At 37.0% G+C, this 23,232-nt stretch overlaps 1 protein-coding gene across 1 annotated transcript in view; it reads left to right on the top strand.

The window, feature by feature from the left end:
• Positions 1 to 23,232, top strand: part of CFAP47 (cilia and flagella associated protein 47) — a 495,766-nt gene that overhangs the window by 301,048 nt on the left and 171,486 nt on the right. Inside the window, exons 46-49 of the mRNA XM_078064042.1 lie at positions 12,038 to 12,234; positions 13,162 to 13,305; positions 13,910 to 14,083; positions 18,432 to 18,543. Coding sequence (XP_077920168.1) covers positions 12,038 to 12,234; positions 13,162 to 13,305; positions 13,910 to 14,083; positions 18,432 to 18,543 — 627 coding nt within the window. The remainder of the gene's footprint in view (positions 1 to 12,037; positions 12,235 to 13,161; positions 13,306 to 13,909; positions 14,084 to 18,431; positions 18,544 to 23,232) is intronic.

Raw genomic sequence — 23,232 nt, 5'->3', positions numbered from 1 at the left:
CTGAAGCCTGTGCTCTCCCCACGTTGCTGTTAGTTGCCAACCCTGGTTATACATCAGGGACACCTGGATGTCTTTTACAAAATACAGTTTCCAGATCCAAGTCTAGACCTACTGAATCACTCCCAGGTTGGACGAGGTCTAGGAACTTGTATTTTAAAAGTTTCCGGGGTGCCTGGGTGGCTCAGTCGGTTAAGTGTCTGACTCTTGATCTCAGCTCAGGTCTTGATCTCAGGCTGGTGAATTCAAGCCTCGCATTGGGCTCCACACTGGGCATGGAGCCTACTTAAAAAAAAAAATTATTGGAAGTGGGGCGCCTGGGTGGTGCAGTCAGTTGAGCATCGAACTCTTGGTTTCAGCTCAGGTTGTGATCTCAGGGTTGTGAGATTGAGCCCAGCTTCAAGCTCTGTGTTCAGTGTGGACTCTGCTTAAGACTCTCTCTCCCTCTGCCCCTCCCCTCCTCTCTCTCAAATAAATAAATAAATGTATAAAAAAAATAAAAGTTTCCTTCCAAATCACTGTCAGAGTTAATCCACATATTAGAGTTGGGGATCCATTGCTGTGCAGTGTAATGCCACCACTTGACATCTCCATTTTACAAATGGAGAAAGTCAGGCCCAGGAAATTAAAATCCCTTTAGGAGGCCATGTAAGAGGTCACATCAAGTCTCCTGAGTAAGCACCCAAGTCTAAGTCTTTGTCAGTTGCTTTTTCCGTTATGCAATGCTGCATTAAAAAGTCACATTGCTCTTTATTCTTAGGTTAGTGATTATCTTAGTTTGAGTCCCCTAGACAATGAAGCCTGATGCAAGAATTAAATACTGATGCTTTACTTGGGAGGTGCAAACTCAGGGCAATGAGAGTGGGAGAAAAGAGAAACAAGGGAAGAATGGGAAGCAAAACAATGAATGATGCTTGAGCTGCTTTCTCACTGTCCACTATTTACCTACATGAATAGATGCAACAGGTTGCTCAGCAGGTATCACTTTGAAAAACTATGTGAAAAGCGCCCCTGAGCCATCATTGTGAAAGAGGAAGGAAAGGAATTTTGTCTTCATGTTTACCTCCTGTCTCCTGTACCTATTTGCCAGATTTTACTCCATGGAAGTTAATGGCCCTTGGCTTTGAGGTGGCCTTCCCTGGCCCCACAGAATGCCAGGTTCCATGCCCTACCATGGCAAGAGGAGCCAGAAATTCTGAATTTGGGACTGATCTCCCTGTCCCTCAAGCAGCAGCCAAGGGGTTGGCTCCATTAGTTCTGAAGGAAGTTGCCGGTCATCCTCAGGCTGAGGAACATGGAGGCGGGACAAGCAGCTGAGGTTGGTGGAGGTGGCAGAACCAAGGGAATCTCAGGAAGCAGGTGAAATGGATCCCATACAGCAATGTTGTCTTACTGTTAATAGTTTAAAGAATTCTTGTTACACTGTCAGCAGCTTTCATAGACAATATCCAGTTTCTTTCCCTTTCCCCTACCATCTCTGCTCACAAACTTCATCCCAGGTCCTGAGCCTGCTCTCATCTGAGACCTGGGATCTAGGCACCCGTCTGTGCTGTCCACCAGTCTTCCCTGTCATGCCTGCAGTCTCCTGAGTTCTACTGTAATATTCATCTGTCAGCCCTGGCTCCTTTCTATGCGCCCATCCTTGTGATGCATCTTCCTCTCTCCCTTGTGTTTCAGTACCCAGGTAAAAGTTTCTACTCTATTTCTTAAAATCCAAGCTAGTTGTTTTCAGACTCCCTCACTAGGTACTGCTATACTCACTCTTCCTGCCATCTCCTCTTGTCCTAGACAGCCCAAGTTCCCTCAAACAAGAATCTTGCCTCTGAACTTGGGATCCCGTGTCTTTCTTGACTGTAGTGCAGGTCTCTGACATCAATCAGACCTAGTTTTTCTTATCTCTGGTCCACATACTTGATTATAATTTCACTTCTATTTTTGAAAATCCCAGTCACACATGTGTGACTAATCCTCCTTTCTCGTCTGGCTGCCTTTCCCATACCTGTCCTCCCAGAGTAAAAGTTTCCAGCTTGTTCAGTTGTTAATCTGTGTCTTGTCCTAACATTTGGGGGTTCTGCCAGCCCCAGGTTCTTTCCTCTTCACGCCATACATTAATGAAACATGATTGTGTCCTATATTATCAAAGAAAACATACTTTAAGTCAAATAATTTGCTATAACCAAGTCAACATAATTGTAATATCCAAGACTGTGTATATATTATTTATCCTTACAGTTTTATTGTAAGATACTTTCAGTCTATCAATGTCTCCTACTTTGCTTTTTATTGTTTTTTATCTACGGACATAGAGCCTGAAAGCAAAAACAAATGTGAACTTTAAATGGCATCTTAATCTTTCTATTAGATCTTCAATAGTGAACATATGCTATGCAATAATACATTAAGGAAGACATTTAATCAAAAATTGCATAAGCCTTTTCCCCTAGTTTAAGTCCTAGGGAATGTGTTGTTTATTGGCTTGCTAACAGCTTAAACTAATTTGCACTCTTAGTAAATCAATCTATGAGAACTTAAAAATCAACTCTGTTTAAAACAGATTTTATTTTTAACATACGACAGTTAGAGAAAGTTTATGGTATTCGGAATTGAAAATTCAAAAGACAGTTAATTTACCATCAATAATCTTTTGCTCCTTCCTCATGGAGGGGTTAATTAGAAATTTTATTTCAGTTCTTTTGGAAATTTTGTCTTAAAAAATTATATAGAAAGAAGAGACAATCTCCTAGTTAAAATATTGGCAAGCTGCAACTCCATAATAAGCTCTCTTCTAATTTTCCATTAAATGATCCATGAATACATACAGAAATTCAAAAATTCAGTGGCAGTGGAAAGGAAAGATAACAGCCACCCATTTACATAAATCCTTTGAGAAATTCCCAGTAATTACTGAGCTGATGTGGCCTGATTGAAAAACACATTTAATAGCCTCCACAGCTCATGCCTAATTAAAAGAAAATTTAAGTATAAAGAGGAAACAGTCTAGTCCCATAATCTGTCTTTTCTTCAGAAATTTATTATCTGCACCTACCAGAAAACTTGGAAACCACCTCCTTATTGCATCCCTTCTGGCACATAGTAGGTGTTTTTTAAAACTTTTTTCTGATGAGTAAATGAATCCATGTGAAATACTTTCTAAGGAGGCCCTCTTACTAAGACTTCTTTTTCTGCATTCCTCTTGAAGATCCAAACCCCCTGGAATTAAAATGACTGTAACCATTGGGGAAAATGTGGAGGAACCTCATTCTACCAAGGCTGTATAGAATCTAGCATGTACAGAGATGGGAAGAGTCCAAGTGATTTGTGGTTCATGTTACTGGTGACATTAGAGTTTATCCATTAATAGGAAGATAATGCAGTTTTCTAAAACGTCAATTTTCCCAAGATTATTTGAAAACTGCCAGTGGATGTAAGACACTATCCTCCCTACATCTAATAGATGGGTGCTTCTTTGCTACAGGAAATTGGCCCACGGGGATGCACTGAGTTACCTCCACATGCAGATCTAAGAAATCGCTGCAAAGTAAAAGGAGGCTGAGATCCTGTACAAGTGACTACCTCGGAGAGATACCCCTCTCCTTTTTATACAAGCAAACGAGAAAAGAAAAGGCAGAAATGATTTTATTAATGCTGAAAGATAAGAGAGTGACACCTAAATTCACACTTAAATAGGTTATAGTGAAACTATAGAAGGGCAAACACAAGAGAAATTCTGAAAAACAAGACAAAAAGACACGATTTTCTTTTTTTTTTTATTTAAATTTTTTATTGTTATGTTAATCCCCATACATTACATCATTAGTTTTAGATATAGTGTTCCATGATTCATTGTTTGTGCATAACACCCAGTGCTCCATGCAGAACGTGCCCTCCTCAATACCCATCACCAGGCCAACCCATCCTCCCAACCCCCTCCCCTCTAGAACCCTCAGTTTGTTTTTCAGAGTCCATTGTCTCTCATGGTTCTTCTCCCCCTCCGATTTCCCCCCCTTCATTCTTCCCCTCCTGCTACATTCTTCTTCTTCTTTTTTTCTTTCTTAACATATATTGCATTATTTGTTTCAGAGGTACAGATCTGAGATTCAACAGTCTTGCACAATTCACAGTGCTTACCAGAACACATACCCTCCCCAGTGTCCATCACCCAGTCACCCCATCCCTCCCACCCCACCCCCCACTCCAGCAACCCTCAGTTTGTTTCCTGAGATTAAGAATTCCTCATATCAGTGAGGTCATATGATACATGTAAAAAGACACGATTTTCAAAGGAACAAAAATTATAGCAAAGGTAGAATTCCCAACAGTAAGAATAGAAGCCAGAAGAATGTGGAATTACAGTGCTGAAGCAAATTAACTGTCAGCTTAGAATTTTAAATCCCAGTAAACTATCACTCAAGAGTAAGGATGAAATAAAAGTATTTCCAGTCCAACAATGAGATTGAGACAATTTAAAACTCACAGATACTTGCTAAAAGAACAAATGGAGAACCTACTTCGGAATGAAGGAAATTGAATTCAGAAAAAAGAAATAGGATCCAGTAACAGTGGTTATTAAAACTATCAATAAATGTGTGTAAATCTCAATGAGCATTGACTATGGAAATAATAATGAATAACTCAGGTGTTCTAAAAGCAAAGTGAACTCAAGTACTAGATAATAACTTTATCAGGGGGATGGGTATTGCCATCAGGCATGTAAGGTTTTTGCATTTGGGGGGAAGAGGTTTGAACAATTTTAATACATTTTTTATAAGGTGTAAATGTTGAAAACTTGGGACAACCAAAAAATATAGAGATAGGATATATATAAAATTTCTTTTTTTTTAAAGATTTATTTATTTGGGCGGGGGGAGATGGAGAGGGAGAGTCATTTTTTTAAGCAGACTCTGCGCTGAATGCAGAGTCTGACTGAGGGCTTGATCCCACAACCCTAAGAGACCGTGACATCACGAACGGAGCCGAAACCGAGTCAGACACCCAAGTGACTGCACCACCCAGGTGCCCCATGTTTTTTTAAGTAGGCTTCATGCCCACCATGGAGCCCAACACTGGGCTTGAACTCACGAATCTGAAATTAAGACCTGAGAGGGAAAGTCGGACACTTAACCAACTGAGCCACCCAGGCACCGCAGAATATATAATTTTTGAACCAGTAGAGGCATAAAAGAAAATAAAGAAAACTTTGATGAGTCCAGTAGAATGCAAGAACAGAGAAGAATTAAAGGAAGGTTGTGGTACAGAGAGGTACCGTATGAGATGTTCAACACAAATATATCATTAATCATGATAAATATAAATAGACTAAACTGTGAAAGTTGATATTTTGAGAATAGAAAGTGAAATGCAGCTTTATGCTGTTGACAAAATTACCTGGTAAGATATCTAGAAATGTACATATCTAGTAATGTATATACTAATCAAAAATTAGCTGACATAAATATATTAGAGTAAGTAGACTTTAAAGCAAATAAATATATTAATTTTTTAAAAAAAATCACCCAATGTAGAGAAAAATTCCGAACTTATTTCCACCTAACCACATAATCTCAAAATGTGTAAAGCAAAATTTGACACATATGGAAGGAGAAATGAACAAACCCTCAGAGTAGGAGATTTTATTATACTTCTTTCAGTAATTGGAAGGTCAAGCTGACAGGATGTTTGTAAAGCCCTACCAGACTTGACCAACACAATTAATGAGGTTAGGCTTTCCTCTACTGATTAAGCCCTACTGCAGCTCTGCTGCAAACAATTGTCAATTTTTGCCGTTTAGTTATTACTGCACTTTGATCTCTCTCTCTGGACTTCTTCCTATGCTTTAGGGCACCTGTGAGGATGTGCAAGTATTGCCTTTCAGCAAAATCTGACAGGGGACTGCATACCAGTCTTTCTTGGTTACGGATACTTAAAAAACTTCATGGGGAAAAAAGTCTAGTGCTCTCAGCCATTTAGAATTGGTCAGGAAAATAAAGGTCATATGCCATTCTCTTAGCATCCCCCAAACTTTCTTTTTCCTTCTTTGATTCCTACTTCCCCCTCTTCTTTATTTTTATCCTCCTTCCTTCTTCCTTTCTTCCTTTTTTTTCTTTTTGTATCTCTTTTTGTCCCTCTATTTTCACCCTTAAATGTTACATTATTTGAGATCTTCCTGGTGATAGAAAAGCAAAAGTAGTTGGGCCTCTTTTGAAGTGATAAAATCCATATTAACCAGTATTTCAAAAACTGAATTTGCCCATAAATAATATGGGTCTTTATCATTTTAAATTGCTGTTACTTTATTGAATAGTATAATAAATTTAACAATTTAAGCAGCAAGTCATTTCAGAAAACAGTTTTTCCTGAGTAGATGATACTAAACTACACTTCTACTAAAGAAAACATTTGGGGCACCTGAGTGGCTCAGCCGGTTAAGTGTCTGCCTTAGGCTCAGGTCATGATCTCAGGGTCCTGGGATCTCTACTCAGCAGACAGTCAGTCTACTTCTCCCTCTCCCTCTGCCTCCTCCCCCCTGCTCATGCTCTGTCTCTGTCTCTCTTTCTCTCAAATAAAGAAATAAAATCTTAAAAAAAAAGACATTTTACAAAATAAATCAAACACACTCTAAAATTTGTAATTGATGAATCCTTTCCTTGTTTATGTGAAGTCTATGGCATACTTCATGTTTTTGATATTAAATGAGGACGCTCAGTAATGAGCAATCGTTAGCATGCAATGAGTCTATCACTTACTTTACCTGAGTATTTGTGAGGCAGATGCTCATGTGCCAATAAGAACATAATAAAGTAACTAAAATGGGTAAAATTCCAACTAGCATGTGATTTGGTCTTTTTATTTGTAGAATAGAAAAAAAAAATCTGCACTGAAACTTTCTAGTAGTAGATGGAAGTGGGATTAGCAAATGGGAAAATATAATTACTCATGCATTAATTTACAACAAATATTTATTATAAATTCATTTATGTAAATTGATTTGTATCATAAATATAGTAATTCTCTTGGTACCTCATTTTCTGAATTAAGATATGCTTGCTAATAATATACCTAATAACTATAGAAGTTAATAACCATTTTACTGTATTACTCAGTCTCTTCCAAATTTCTGATGTACTTTCATCTAATCATGAAATATTAAGGCAAAAGAAACCTAGTAGAGGTGAGTTAATCAAATTATATTCTATAGAGCCTTGACATTCCTTTAGAGTGCTTTTGTTTGTCTATAGGGGGGCTGTGGAAATGAATGGAAGCTTCTAGCTTCTCATCTTACTTCAACCAGATCAACTCTAGGTTACTTGGCTTTATATTTGTATATTGAGATTCTGTCTTAGGTATTTTTCAGACACAGTACCCCCCCAAGCCAAAAAATAAGATGTTTAAAAGCCACTGATTAAATCTTACTCCTTAATTTAACCAGATTAAGAATTTATATGCTAAAAAAAAGACTCTTTAAATTGTTTGCCCAAGGTCACACAATATAGGAAAGGGAGCTAAAACTAGAAAATGGGATTTTTAACTCTCACCTTACTAGTTTTATACATGTGTCTTTCTTTGCACTTAAGACACGGTGGATTGTTTCAGTAAAGCTCAAGTGGATCACATCTGCCTGTACACATATTTTATGTAGTCTCTCCTTCCTTGTTGACCCTGGTCTTGGCCATGTGACTTGCTTTGGCCAATGGTTTACTAAGGAATGTGAAAGTAGCAGATATATGATAACCATTTATATATTAGGGCTTTCTTTTGCAGCTAGTACTTTTCATGTACTATATGAAACATATTTGGCTCATCTCATAGATTAGAGAGCTCCTGGCCAGAATTCCTAATTGAGGTCCCAAATCATGAGTGAGCCCAGCTAATACCACATAAAGTAGATAAGCCTTCCCAAATGAGATCATATCACAGACTCATGAGCAAATAGATGGTCATTTCTTTAAACCACTAAGTTTTGAGGTAGTTTGTTTTCGTAGTGATAGCTGACCAAAAGAGCAGTATTGACTTATTCTGCCAACCATGACCTTTCCTAGGATCTGAGTGCAGCATATTTTTGTGGGTTATTTCAAAAACTATAGAGCACACTGACTTCTTCTAGTAGCTAATGTCATATAAAATTATGTATTCTTTCACTAGAGAGAGTCTGTCTTTATTTCCTTTATTTCCTTCAGTAACTGTAATCTGGTAAATGTAGATATATTTGGTTATCTTTAATCATAGAACCCTGGGAACTGCCACAGTTACCAGGATCATCTGTGAGGGAAGGGCACCAGGTGAGCTACATCTGAGCATCTGAGTAGAGTAGGGATGGAAAGGACAGGTCCAGATTGTTCCTAACATATGTGATACCAGGTCGAAAGTACAAATGAAAGCCCATATGCCATATGTCTAAATTTTTTAAGTGGTAAATCAAACTAACAAATTTTTAAATAGAATATATTATATTATTCCACCTTGACAAATATAACTTTAAACCAACCTGTAAGACCACGTTTGAATTTAGAATTTTGGGCCACCTCAGAGTTTTGCACTAGAATATGATAGCACAGAATAGCTGGGCCCTGGCCAAATGCCCACTCTGTTCTCTTCCTTCCTTCAACTTCAACACCCCTTCAACAAGGGGTTCTCATGTACAAATTTGTGGATGTCTCAGCCCACGTAATTAATTTTGGTCTCCATCTTCCCCTTGATAGCCACGTCTTAAGCTGCAATTCTAGGAGTGTTCTGATGAGAGGACTGTCAAAGAGAAGAATCCTGTGCAAGCCCTGGAAATGGGATCCAACTCTTTGGACTGTGAATTATGGCATCACATGAACTGGGAACATGGATGCGGCTGGGTTGCCTAGAGGCCTGTCCCAATGGGCCCATGTACTCCTTGCATGTGCAGAGAGACAATGACAGAGGACACTCAAAGGCCCTAGAAAGCATGAGGCCCTGGACAGGAAGCTCTCTTTCTTGGGCCTAACAGTGTGTGTTTGGTTGGGGGATCCCCAGCAGCAGACCCTGAAACTAGGTCTTGAGAGCAAGTAGTTTGAGAGGTGATCTCAGGAACCATAGGTAGGAGTGTGAGAGAGTGAGAGAGCAAGGAGAAGCCAATTCAGGTAGTGTGAATGGGCAGTTGCCACTGTTAACAATTTGGGCTCAGTTGCACTGGGGATCTCTAGGAGTTCATGTAGAATTCACGCCAGAGTTATCCCTACTAAAGGTCAAAGACCCTGGGTTAATTTTCTACCAATTTGATACATTATTTGTTGAGGATTGCAAAGGTAGGCATGAACTATGACTTCTGGCCTGATCCACATGAGGGCTGAGTACCTTCCTATGCTCAGAGAAAGCCCTCAGAGAGAAAGAAGTTTTCCATAAAGCCATTTGCCTGCAGGGTGGACTTAAATGCCCAGGGGACATGGCAGGGCATGGATGGTATCTGCTCCAGTGCAGATTCGGAAAGGACTTTGAGAAAACCTGCCCCTAAAAACAATGATGGTATGATGGCATAATGTGGCCAGTAAAATTTCCAAGTTTCTAAAGATCAAAATGGTTTCTACAGCTGCTATTTTACATCTGAAGGGATGCAGAAACAGAAGTGGCTTCTTATTTATAATAGATGATAATACTCCTATTTATGTTTATTACTCAAATCGAATTATTTTGGATGTTTAAGAGACGATGCATATGATTTTATCAGTACATCTTCAAAAATAGAACTATCTTACCGTGAACTCCACTGTTACGATGTATTCCTTTCCGGACTGGCAAAGAAAGAGGCTGGCACCGTGCATTCCTTAGGGTCTTTACTCATGAACATTTCATGAGTTGGAAAATGTACACTGAAGAATGTCCTTGGCTTTCACTTTCAGACTCACTATCATTAGGAAGTGGATATTTTTAGGGAAAGGAAAATAATGTAGAACATAAAGCTTCTGATAGAAGCTTTATACTGGGACTTGTGCATTTCAATTATTGTTTACTATTAAATGGCTAGTGATTCTTTATCTTTGATGAGAATAGTTAATTACTGTTGAGTTGGAGTTGCTTAAATTTCCTATTCTAAGCAGTTTAATTTTATTTAAATTACCTAATCTAAATATTTTCATTTCAGTCTGTTTGTGAAAGAGAACAATGAGGTTTCTTTATTTCTGTTAATAAAGCAACAAATTTTGATCAGATGATTATCTCACCTGGTTTGTTCAAATGATGTTGCCACAACTCAAATAATTCTCTCAGAATGAAAACAATCAATGAATAACAGATGATAAAATGTGCCTGGAGTCCTTTTCGACGATAAAAAATTTTATTCTAAAATTAAATCTGTACTTGAATAGGATGGAATAAAAATAACAACATTCTGACAGCCTTTGTTTTCTCTTTAGACCAGCTGATAATCTTGAACTTCCGTTAGATGTAATATAGATTTCAAATGTGATCCACTGTCAGTGTGTTTTAATATACAATGTATAATACTAACATTATATATAGTATATATGACATATAGCAATACACAAATGCAACATGCTATATAATATGTAATTAATATGTTTTTGTAATATATAACACCTAACAGGTAACACACATATACAAATCCTCAATTTGATTTTAAAATGATTTAAGGCAATTAATGTTCTTGCAGATGTGGCTGGTTTTCTTGGCATAAACTTCAGTGTATTTGAAAGCAGGTTTGCCATTTTTAACATTTGAGGTGCTAAATGTGAGTGAATTAAAATTATAGCTAATTAATGTCATACTACTTGTCTGGTCCATTGATTGATGGGCTTGATTTGTTTTCTTGGTTTCAGAGAAATTCCTCTTATAGAATCAGGCTTTGAACTTTTTTTTTTTATCATTTGTTTTTTATCAATTACTTAAAAAATTTGCCATTAGCAGTGAAATGTGCATTAAACTCTTATACTACATCCTATTTTAGCATTGAGAGATTTTTATAACTATTTTCTCATTTCATGGAAATAAGAAAATGGTGACCTTCAGAGAAAAAATTAGTGTTGCTTAGAAGGAAAGGCCAATATATATAGTCTGCCTGCTGTAAGAATTGATATTAGCTGTTGACTTAAGGTTAATGGTGTAACAAGGTGATATGAGAAGTATTAATTGGGCATACCTCTGCTTCCCTTGGTCATTAACTATGGAAAAATTATTTCCAATTGCTGGTCAAGCTGCAAATTATTTTGATTACTAGGGGACAGAGTACCCCTAAGTCATAGAAATGTAACAAACAATAATGCTCACCAAATATTCCATATATCTGTCTCTCAGCCCCCATTCAGTTAGATAGAGCCATGTGGTTGGTTCTGGCCAATTAAATGTACAGTTGGCACTGGGACAATACAGGTGTTAGGAGCACCTACCCCTCGCACAGTCACAAATCCTTATATAACTTTTGACTCCCCCAAAACTTAACTACTAATAGCCTACTGTTGACTGGAAGCCTTATCAATAGCATTAAGAGTTGACTAACACACAGCTTGTATGCTGTATGTGTTGTATACTGTATTCTTACAGTAAAGTAAGCTAGAGGAAAGAAAATATTAAGAAAGTCCTAAGAAAGAGAAAATGCATTTCTAGTACTGTACTGTGTTTATTGAAAAAAGCCCACGTATAAGTGGACCTGTGTGGTTCAAACCTGTATTGTTCAAGGGTCATCTGTAATGTGTATTACTTTTAAGTTGAGCACTGAAAAGCCCTTGAGCAAGCTTCTAGCCACTTTTCTTCCCCTGACCTGTCAACAAAGGAAGAGAGGTGTCCCTGATGGTACACCTGGAAGATAGTGGTATCTTTCACAACATGGGTCCCTGAGTGACTTTATGGAGTAGACCTTCCTATGACCTATGCACAAGATATATTCTGTTATTGTGGTTATACCCTGGCGATTTAAGGGTAATGTGTTACTTCAGGATAAGCTAGTCTCTTCTAGATTATACAATATAATTAAATACAGTAGTATTAAATATTGCTTTACTCCAAAATGAATTTTAGGACTTATGCCACCAAAAATAACTAAGCTATTTAAAACATTTTTTAATAGTTGCAGATGGATCTGTTCTAGTTCCTTTACGATTTGTTCCTCTCAGTCCTGGACGCTACCCTTGTAAAATTTTGCTGATATCACGGCATGATGTGCGTGTCTATTGCATTGAAGGTGTGGTAAATGAAGAACATCCAGAAGCCAGGTTTGAATTTGAAACACCAGCATTTGAAGCCCTTACCCAACATATTCCAGTAGTAAGTGGTACTTATACTTACTTATTTTTTTTGCTACTTTTCTCCATTCCCACTGCCACTGTCTCAATTAAAGTTCTCCAAACCTCTCATCTTGAACTATTACAATTTCTAATTGCATTATCTGCTGCCATTTATTTCTCCACATTGAGGACAGAGCTTTATTCTTCAATATAAATGTTACCATGTTACGCACCACACTAATCACTTCTGTTGGATCTCTTTCCTTCAAAAAATAACTCCAACTTCCTTAACTTATCATCACATTCCCACTCAAAAGGGAATTCCTGGCTCCACCAGGCAGTTAGGATCTCGAGAATCTCTGCTTCAAATTCAGTTGTGATCTTCACAGTTAAGATGGGTTCATGGGCACTAAGAACAATGACTGGCTGTAGCTTGGCTCTCAAAGTGACACTACAGCATAGAAAAAGGTAATATATTTGTAAGGAATGTTGAATTTTCTAGACTAGAAATTGGTTTTGTTTGTTTAATTATTAAAGATTTAAGAAAAGTCTGCTCAAAGCACAAAAATTTGTTCTGATGAGATGTGTAAGCTTTGCTATCTGAGCAATCTACCAGATAGATCGCCCATAATTAGGAGTAGAATGTGTAATTCTAAGACCAGTTTATAATTTTCACAGTAATTAGTCAGTCAAACAAATATTTCTTTAAATATTAAATAACCCATGGATCAACCTATTAGACAATGCTTCTATATGACAATGAAAGCATACATAGTCATCCTTATGCTGTATATTCACATTGTTGATAGTTGTTCTTAACAACTATGACTTTCAAATGGTGATTCTCATGAAATGGAATTTAAAATACAATATATAATTTTATTAAAAGTAACATGAATTAATGCGTAATTCAGCTTCATCAACATCACCCTTCTGATATTTTTCTATATTATTTTTCATGCTTTAGAGTAATAAGACAAAGAATGAATGGAAATGTCAAGTTACTATAGAAGGAGAATGGTTTTATGGACCTTCTGTTTTATATGTTGGACCAGATGAAACTGTGCAGTATCCCCTTACGTTCAAACCTATTTTGGAATGTGAGATTATGGTATGAACTCATTGATTTTTTTTCCTAGTATTAATTTGTCAATAAACTGATGTATGATATTAACCTTTATAATTTATGATAAACCTTTTTGCAAAAAAGTTATGTACTCTATGCTTTTGATTATTAGTATTCACTCTGCTTGAAACTTTAATAAATCTTTTAACTTGAGGGATAAAATTTCTGAATTCACAATGCCATTGGCTGCCAGTACTTATGTCTAGATTATTTTTACATAACACGTTTAACAAAGTAAAATCATTGTTCCTTTGTTTTTATTCATTAAGGTAGTTGGTACTTCAGAGAATATTTTCTTAAGACATATTTCTTTGACAAGGACATAAAAACGCATATAATTGCTATGTATGAGAATGCCTATATAAACTCTGTCATTTAGAGAAAGCAAAGAGAAATACAGAGCTTTTCACAGGAAATTCATCTTTATTCATTCAGTAGAAGTATTTATACATAAACTAGAAAAGTCAGTGACTGATACCTCCTTGAAAGCTCATTTCATTAATCAGATTCAAAGTTAATAGGATAGCAGAGATTGTTTGACATCCAACTGTGACTCCTACAGAGCTGAAATTTGGCTGATTTGTCACAGGGCAGACTTACTCTACAAAATGAAGTAGATGGTATGGAGTATGTCTTTGACATAAAAGGGATTGGAAAAAGACCCCTGGCCTTGGAACATATCACCATAGACTGTCAAGTAGGGAAGATGACAAATAAACCCATAATGGTGCCCAATTATACAAAGACCATCCAAACATTTAAGGTAAGATTTTTTTTTTAAGGATGAAATTGTTTTAAGAAGGACTATATTGAATTATATGAAATTTTAAAAACATTTACTTTTACTTAACTAGGTGAAGTGTCACATAAGGAGATGTTTAGAATTCTACTTTTTGTTAGGCCAACAGCTATTAAATTTCATTTCACTTGTAAAGTTGAAATAGCACCAAACAAGTTTTATATCTAAGTATTAGTATATAATCATAAAACGCTTTAAAAGCTACTTATTTGAATCATGTATTTTCACCTGAATAAATTATATATGATAATAAAAGGCATTTTCAAAAGTATTTTTGACAGCTCTTAAGATTTTAATGTGAAATCTGTAGACATAAAATTTCGAAAGTATATCCTATCATTTATCAGTGTCAATAATAGTGGGAATGTGAAGAAGTGCATAATTATTTATATCTTTATTTTTTATGAAGTTTTACACTTGGCTTTCCTCATTTGATTTAAGCCAATCCTAAAATACATTTTTCCACTTCCCGCTCCCACATTTATCTACAAATTATTGGGTACCTAATAGAATCCTTCAAAGAAGCTTCACATATCTATTTGATCATAGGTGTCTGAGTTTCAGAGGGTACTACAGAAGTTTGGAAATTCTCTAGGTTTACCCTCTGGGTTTTGTTGTTGTTGTTGTTGTTGTTGTTGTCGTTTTGTAATCCTGGAAAAAATATGTACTTTGGTTTTCTTCTCTCCTTACTGGATGGCAAATGGAGTGAATATTAAGAACGAAAATCTCATCTTGTCATTCCCCTGCTGAAACTTGTCAGTATCATTTCTTACCAATTCAGGATCAAATCTGTACTCCCTGAATTGGCTTTTGCTGTCCTTTAAAAGCTCATCTGCTCAGTTTCATCTGTTGCCACTCTTGGCTCCAGCAGCACTCAGCCCTTTGTAAACAGTATTTACTTTTGCCCCTGTCTGGAAATCTCTACCCAACTCCCTGTCTTCCATTTCTCTGTGTTTGTCTTGCTCCTTTTAATTCTTTAGGGCAAGTCTTAGATGCCACTTTCCCAGAATGATAATAAAAGGTATTTTCAAAAAAATTTTGAACAGCTTTTAAAATTTATGGATTATAAAATTAGGGAGTAGATGTCTCTTATGTGCTTCCACAATATATATATTTTTTTACCTTTTCCGCCATCAAACATATTATATCATATTGCTATTACCTTTTTATTGTTTTCCACCAGATTATAAACTGAGAAAAGAGGCGTGCCTCTCTTACCCACATTTATACCCAGCATAGATTATTTTGTCAAGCTCGTAATAGTTTTTCAAGGAAGATTTTCCATATTTTTATATTTAAAGAGCTTCAACAATTATAAAAGAACAGAAATGTATTTAAGATTTAAGAAACATTTGTTCCTAGAGATATTATCAATAGGTGCAGTATCTCCTTTCTTAATTTGAAATTTACCATTGTTTTTAATCAACACAGAATAATGAGCCTTACGAATTTGCCCTTTCACATCATTTAATTTAATACATAATATAATACATAATACAAGTTTATTGCTTGTATTTCAATAGAAATTCTGTTGAGGAACAACTGAGGTATCATCAAGGAGAAAGTCTGGGCTGAGAATCTTTGCTTTATACTTTCAGCTTTTATCATACTCTTGCTTTAGTACCACTGAAATGCTTCTGACCCTCCATCTTTATTCCTTCATCCGTGAAATGAAGTTTACCTCAGTGCACTCAAGACTGATTCGCATTCTTTTCCCCTGCTCTTCCTCTCTCTTTGAGTATCTTCCTCTTTGTGGAATTATTTCCCTTAATCTATAATCTATGAATATTCTCAAATTTAGCAGAGCAAACTTGTCTTTATACTACTCCTTCCTCAACTATTATCATCTTTATTGTCCACGATTGCTAAACTTTTTGAAAAAGTGATGATTACATAATCACTTCTTAATTTACAGTGGGCGATTTATAGCTCTTCTACTCTGCTGTGAAACTCCTGCCACAGAGATCATCCTTGCCTTTGGGTCAAGAAAAATCACTTATTTTGCCAACGTATCTGCCTCAAAACTCCTGTGGTGTTTGACAGTGTCAATCTGCCTTCTTAACACTCTTCACCTTTTATTTTGTATCATTCTGTATTCCTCACTTCCCTGCCATTTCTTGATTATTATTTATCTGGTTCTTTTATCCTTCTAACCTTCTGATGTCTTTTCAAGTTTCCATCTTCAAAAGTATTCCTAAGTCTTTACAACATCTCACCTGGCAGTTTCTTGGCTTCAAACTCTCATCAAGGTACAAATGCTGCATCTACACTTTTACTCAAGATGTATGTGTTATGTCAGTTCCTCATTCTTTGACAAGCTGCTAACAACTCAAACTCAGTATATTCTTTTCATATCTCTTCTTTGTTCTATTTTTCATTGCTGTGGTAGTCTTTTTTATTTTAGAGAAAGAGAGAGAGGATGTGAGCGGCGGCGGGGTAGGAGGAGAAGAGGGAGAGAGAAAATCTTAAGCAGGCTCCACGCCCAGTGTGGAGCCTAACACGGGGCTCAATCTCATGACCCCAAGATCATGACCTGAGCCAAAATCAAGAGTCCGATGCTTAACACTGAGCCACCCAGGCACTGCAGCTAGTAGTCATTTTTATGCCTTTTTAAAAAGCCTTTTAAGTTATAGTTCATCTTACTGCTACAAGAATAGTTTTCAGCAGAAGGTTGGGACTTCCTTAGTATGAAAGAGAAAATAAAAAATCAGAGAACGTAATTGAGATACAGGTAAAATGCTGTGGCATTTTATCCAAGTGATCAAGTAGTAGAAAATAGTTATGCAATAAGGAAAACAGCAGATATGGGACTTCCAGAATGGTAGAGCAAGGAGTTGCATACCTCAAAAGCAATAAAACACTGGCAAAAATTATCAAAATGAAAATTTTCAGACCTTGAAATTAAACAAAAACTTAAAACAATTTGAGGGGTATTTACTCAATAAAAAACTTGGGGGGCCAAAGTCAAGAGTCAGACACTAACCGACGGAGCCACCAGGTACCCTCAAACATACAGAGTTTAAATAGATAGTTCCCGGGCGCCTGGGTGGCTCAGTTGGTTAAGCGTCTGCCTCCGGCTCAGGTCATGACCCCAGGATCCTGGGATAGAGTCCAGCATCAGGCTCCCTGCTCCACAGGAAGTCTGCTTCTCCCTCTGCCCCTCCTCCCACTCATTCTCTCAATCTCTCTCTCTCAAATAAATAAAATCTTTAAAAATAAATAAATAAACAGTTCCCCAGGGAGGGTATGCACATGAGCAATAAGCACATGAAAAGATACTCAACATGTCAGCCATTAGAGAAATGCAAATCAAAATCACAATGAGATACCACTTCACACTTACTGGGATGGCTATAATCAAAATGACAGACAGTAAAAACTTTGAGAGAAGATGTAGAGAAATAGGAGCTGTTATGCCTTGTTGGTAGAAAAGAAAATGGTGCAGTCACTTTGAAAAACGGTTTTGGAAAGCAGTAACTCTGAAGGTTAAACATTGAGTTATCATTTGCTTCAGCAGTTCTACCCCTAGATACATCTATGTCCATAAGAAATGAACATCTATGTCCACTTCAAAGCTCATAGATGTTTTCATAGCAGCATTGGTCATAATCGACAAAAGTGGAAACAACCCAATTTCCATCAGTTTATACATGGATACACAAAATGTGGCATATCATACAAGTTAGTATCATTTGTCAATGAAAAGAAATGATATATTGATATATACCACAATACAGATGAACCTTGAAAACATTATTCTAAGTGAAAAGAGCTAGTCACAAATGACCACATGTTATATGATTTCTACGAATTGTTCCTGTAGATACCAAGTAGATCAGTGTTTGTATAGGCAGTGGGGGGTAGTGAGATGTAGCACTCAGTGATCTGAAAGATGGATTTAACCAGAGTTACGGTCAAATGCTGCTTAAATATTCTTTATTTGCTGTATTAATATTGGCGTAGAATTCATTGAAATGGTTCATCCTTTGCACATCAAGTTGCATAAAGAAAATTATGCATGGCTTATAAAAGATATTCAAGTTGTCTAAGCATCAGTGATCTTGCTACAAGTAGCAACAGAAAATAAGCATTCTTCTTTTTGTAAGAATCATTTTCTTTGTTCTATTTTTTCAGAGGTTTCTCCTCAGATTTTTTTTTGCTGTATGTAGTGTTTTTCTGCTTTGCTTTTCATTTAAAGGTGAACAGTTTTAATGGAAATATTTAAGTTTTCAGTTTTTTCTGTGCTTTAGCTTGTTACATGAATTTCATGTAAATATTGACATTATGTAATTCTTTGAAATCTCTTTTCTAGGTAACTTCAGATCTTCCAATAGTGTGGGGAAACCCATACATCACCATAGACCCTGATGATGCAGTTCCATATATCCTACATGTATCCCCTTGGAAACGTGGTGTATTCAAAGGTAACAAAACCATTAGTAAAATATTATTAACCACCACACTAGAACAGATACATGATGAGAAGAAATAAAAAGTATAGTTTACATTTCCCCTTTCTAATAAATGACCCAGAGGGAAGTTTAGTTTTCTACTTCAGTCAGAGCTTTGGGACATACATTTTATGTCTTGTGCTATACTCTCTTGGCCATTTGTTTGAATGTATGTGTTGGACAAATTTCTAGAAGTATAAATATTTAGTTAAGGGTATTTACATTTAAAATTGTGATTGATACTTTCAAATACTTATACCAATTTATGAGCCAGGCAGCATCTTATGAGAATGTTTGTTTATGGGAATAGGTGTTATAAAAACAAGCATATGCACTGAATTAACACATGAAAAAATAGGTTAAAGTCTTTGGTGTGTGAAGGTTCTTTCCTTTGTCTAATAAAGCGTTTATTTGTACAAATTGCCCTGAGGGTTCCTGAACAGAATTGCTTGCATGGGAACAGTGCTGAGGGGTATTCCTTATAAACTTTTGAAGGGAGGGTGCTTAAGAAGGTAGAAGAGTCATAGGGAAGAACTGAGGAACTGTGATTCATCAAAGGAATAAGTTGTCCTCTTTGGGAGAGAATTAAAGCCCCACAGTGGTTAGATCCTGCTGAGGAAATCATCATAATGTAGGTAAATGGATATAATTTAGAAGTGTAGTAAGTATACACCTAGTAGCAATCTTGTGCTCCCTAGGAGAAGTGTGTCTCAACCCTGTTTGCCTCAACAAAATTGTTTTAGGAAAGGGTCTATCCTTAGCATAGAAGGGTCTATACCTAGCATGCCAATGCTATTAATAAGCAGAAGGGAAACTTCAGAATGGCAAACAGTGATCCATTCAATACCACTGGAACAGAATGTGCTGTAAAGCAAGAGCCAACTTGCCCACCCACATTGTCTGGTTCTAGTGGCCTTGACCTCACATATCACCAGTCTTAGTTATTAGCATCTTCCAAAATCTTCCCACCACTTTTCAGACATTTGGCTTTGCAAAGCCAATTAATAATTCTCCATGTGACGGGTAGATTTTGAGGTATAGTGAACCTATTCCTAGTATTTCAGTAAATTAGCATATTTTGTCTTTTTTTATGTAATTCAGAAGATTTGAATTGATTTTAAGAAATCTAAAGTTCACTTCTCATTTTAATAATCAAATGACAGTGGATTTCCTTTAGTTTCAGAATGTTAACTAGTCTTTTGTAAAGGGCAGCGAATCATTTAGATTTGCCATTATTTTTGATAAACATATTACATCTCAGTTTCCTGTTCTACAAAAGGGAGAGGGTTCTGCTATGTATGAGAAAGAACATATGAGGAAGCTCAAACTGCACAACATTGTTGTATTAGAAATGTGTATGACTCCCTTAAACAAACAAAACCCCTTGTCTATGAATCGGACTCTTAAAGTTATGGAAATGGAGCTAAGAATAATTAAGTACTCATATTTAATATGTCTTTCCTTTGTATAGTCATTTTTTTGTTAGTTTGGCAGCCTTTCGGAGACCATAAAATTTCAGTACGTATTTTCACTGAACAGATATGGATTCATTTAAAATGCTGGTTTGAAGGACTTTAGAAGGAATTTGGGGAAGTTAAAGGCGACTCCGGGTACATCATTAATTGGGGATGAATTAGTAAATGTTGCTGGCTACACAAGAGGTTTTGCAGGCTTCATAATTTTGAAAAATATTTGCAAGACGCTATCATGATTGCTCTTTCCAGGGCAGTAGTCCCCTAGAGGTGAATTAATGTTGATATGATTTGGAGAAGGTGAGCCTGTAAAGAAAGCTAAGTGCATTTTTATTGATATTATTGTTAGAAAACTTACACAACACTTGAAACAGTGTAAATGTAATTGCCTTCTGAACAGCTGTTAATCTAATGTGATTAAAAAAACAGACTATAACATTTTCATATGTACATGAGAATATTCCTATTTGTGCTGGTTAAAGAAGTGTATCCGTGTGCATGTATGTATCAGTGGTCTTTTTAAAAAACTTTGTGCTTCTTTTCAGTTCTGTTCTTAATTATATAACAGTTATTTACAAAAGGCCTACAACTTGGGAAGCCTTAATAACTATAGTTGTTGTGAACAAAGCTGACGTCCAACCAATTATGCCCTATTTCTTAAAATATTGTAACAGATGCTTTTCCTTATATGTTGGTAAATACTCAAGTGTTTGAGCTCCACTGTAGTAAAACCCTTAACCACTATAGCCATCATAGCCCCTCCTGCAGGCCCCCCCAGGACTTCCCAACAAGCCAGCAGCAACTAAAGGGTTAAAACATGACTCATCTGGGTGCCCCAGGACTTTCATCCGGTGTCCTTTCTCATCGGCCAAATTAGAATATAGGTTTGTTAATTATTTCGAATATTAGCCATGGATATAAAGATGGGTATCATGGCTCCTGCCTACTAGGAATTCATATATGGTGGTGAACATATATATCCATAAATCATCTCAGTGAAAGGTACACTCTGATATACCAAAATTTAAACATGGCACTGGGGAGCATGGTAGCAGGAAATATTAACCCTAACACTGGGGGTATGAGAGGTCTTTTTAGGGGATAATGGATTTGATTTAGACCTCAGAGGATAAGCTGGGATTTATTAGCCAATATGGTGGGGAGGGCATTACAGCAGAGGAAACAACCGTACTGAAAACACAGAGAAGATACTTCATGTCAGTAATGAGTAGAGGAGTGTGTCTGCAGTGTGTTTGTGGTAGGAAATGCAGGCTGACATACAGTTAGAAATACAGGCCGACTTTGATGGACAGAGTTTTGTTTTACTTCTTATTGCCGCGGGAGCCACTGAGGATTTCTAAGGAGCGTGAGTCAACAGAGTTTTAGAAAGAAAAATCTAGAGGTAAAATATAAAACAGATAGGAGGGGCAAGAGAGGGCAGTAAGATCTGAAAGATCCTTTAGGAGCCTTTAGTAATATTCAAGTTGATCAGTTCTCAGTATTTGTGTTTCTTCTCTTAAAAGAAGACCCTGAGAAAAGAGTTTAATTGCAAGTGGTTTAGATGAGAGTTGATCACAGGAAGCACTCTGAGAGAATGGGAAGGTAAGATGCTAAAGGGAGAAAGTCAATGAAAAGTAAGCTAAATATCAGACTACTCCTGAGACCTGGGGAAGCTCACTGGGAACCTTCAGAGAGAATTGTCATGCCAAAGGGCAAGCAAATTGTGGTAATCATTCACTAACTCCAATCCATCATTGGCTAACGTTTGCTCTTAGGGCAGCTTCCCATGGCAATGAAACAATCCCTACTGGAAAAGTCATAGGAAACGAATGCTGTATATGGAAACTGTCTGCAGAGGGGATTTTTATGGGATACTGAGAGCATATACCACAGTGGGTATCATGTCATACGGATTGGTAGGTAGAAATTTTGAAAAATGGATGGATTTGGAATTTTTGCAGCAGCCTGCAGTGAGCCACAATCAATCATGTTTCAAGTATGTGATATGGAGACTTGAATTTGAATGCCTCTCTGGCCATGGAACAAATAGTGAAAATTGACCATTTTAAATGAAAGTTAAGGGTAGGGGCACCTGGGTGGCTCAGGCAGTTGAGGGTCCAACTCTTGATTTCAGCTCAGATCATGATCTCAGGGTCGTGAGATTGAGCCCCGTGTTGGGCTCTGTGCTCAGTGAGGATTCTGCTTGAGATTCTCTCTCTCCTCTCCCTCTGCTCTTCATGCCCCCCCACTTTCTCTCTCTCTCTAATAAATCTTAAAAAAAAAAAAAAAGTTATGGGCAGACCGAACTAGACAAGTGATAGTGGATTAAAGAACAGAGGAACAGTTTTTAAAGAAATAAAAATGGGAAATGATGCTCTAACAGCTTGGGTTTTCAGGGATTCAAATTCTGAGATGGGAGATTGGCAGGACATTTATTAGGAGATATACTATGATCAACATTTGTGAAAGGAAAGGTAAGAAGGTATATTGACCAGGTGGAGAAAGAGTTTGGGCTTCTAGACAGGTCCAGTGAAGGCTTTTAGTCAACTCACTGGGGCCTCTTAAGCTAGGATGGCCCTTTGGAATTGTCCCAAGTTAGGAGAAGGGGACTGGACCTTTATGCTGCTATGTTCATCAGTCATTGAAAGTGGACTTGGATGAGGCAATTTTTTCAAGCCAAGGCAATGCCCAAAGAGGGCTGACCTAATTTTCATCTTCGAGTATCATTCCCTGTAGCTACAGAAATAATTCCTTCATTCCTGATAAGGAATGTGATTGATGTTGTATAGTGTCCACCACAGTTACGTCTGATGAAAATCAGATATGGAGAGATAAGGGAGAAAGGAGAGTCAAATGTACTGATAGGAAGCAACACTAAGGAAGGGGATATAATTAACTGAGAGCTATGTCAACTGTACTTCCATTACATTTTTTTTACTTAGCATAATACCCTCTAGTGTAAATGGTAGGTATTCATCCTTTCTGATGGCTGAGTAATATTCCATTGTATATATGAACCACATCTTCTTTATCCATTCATCTGTCGATGGACATCTCGGCTCCTTCCACAGTTTGGCTATTGTGGACATTGCTGCTATGAACATTGCGGGTACAGGTGCCCCTTCTTTTCACTACATCTGTATCTTACATAATAAAGGCTGTATATGGGAGCGCCTGCGTGGCTCAGTCG

This window comes from Halichoerus grypus, chromosome X (assembly GCF_964656455.1).
Source record: "Halichoerus grypus chromosome X, mHalGry1.hap1.1, whole genome shotgun sequence".
NCBI lineage: Eukaryota > Metazoa > Chordata > Mammalia > Carnivora > Phocidae > Halichoerus > Halichoerus grypus.
The sequence above is the reverse complement of the archived record's forward strand: the minus strand, read 5'-3'. Positions and strand labels throughout refer to the sequence as shown.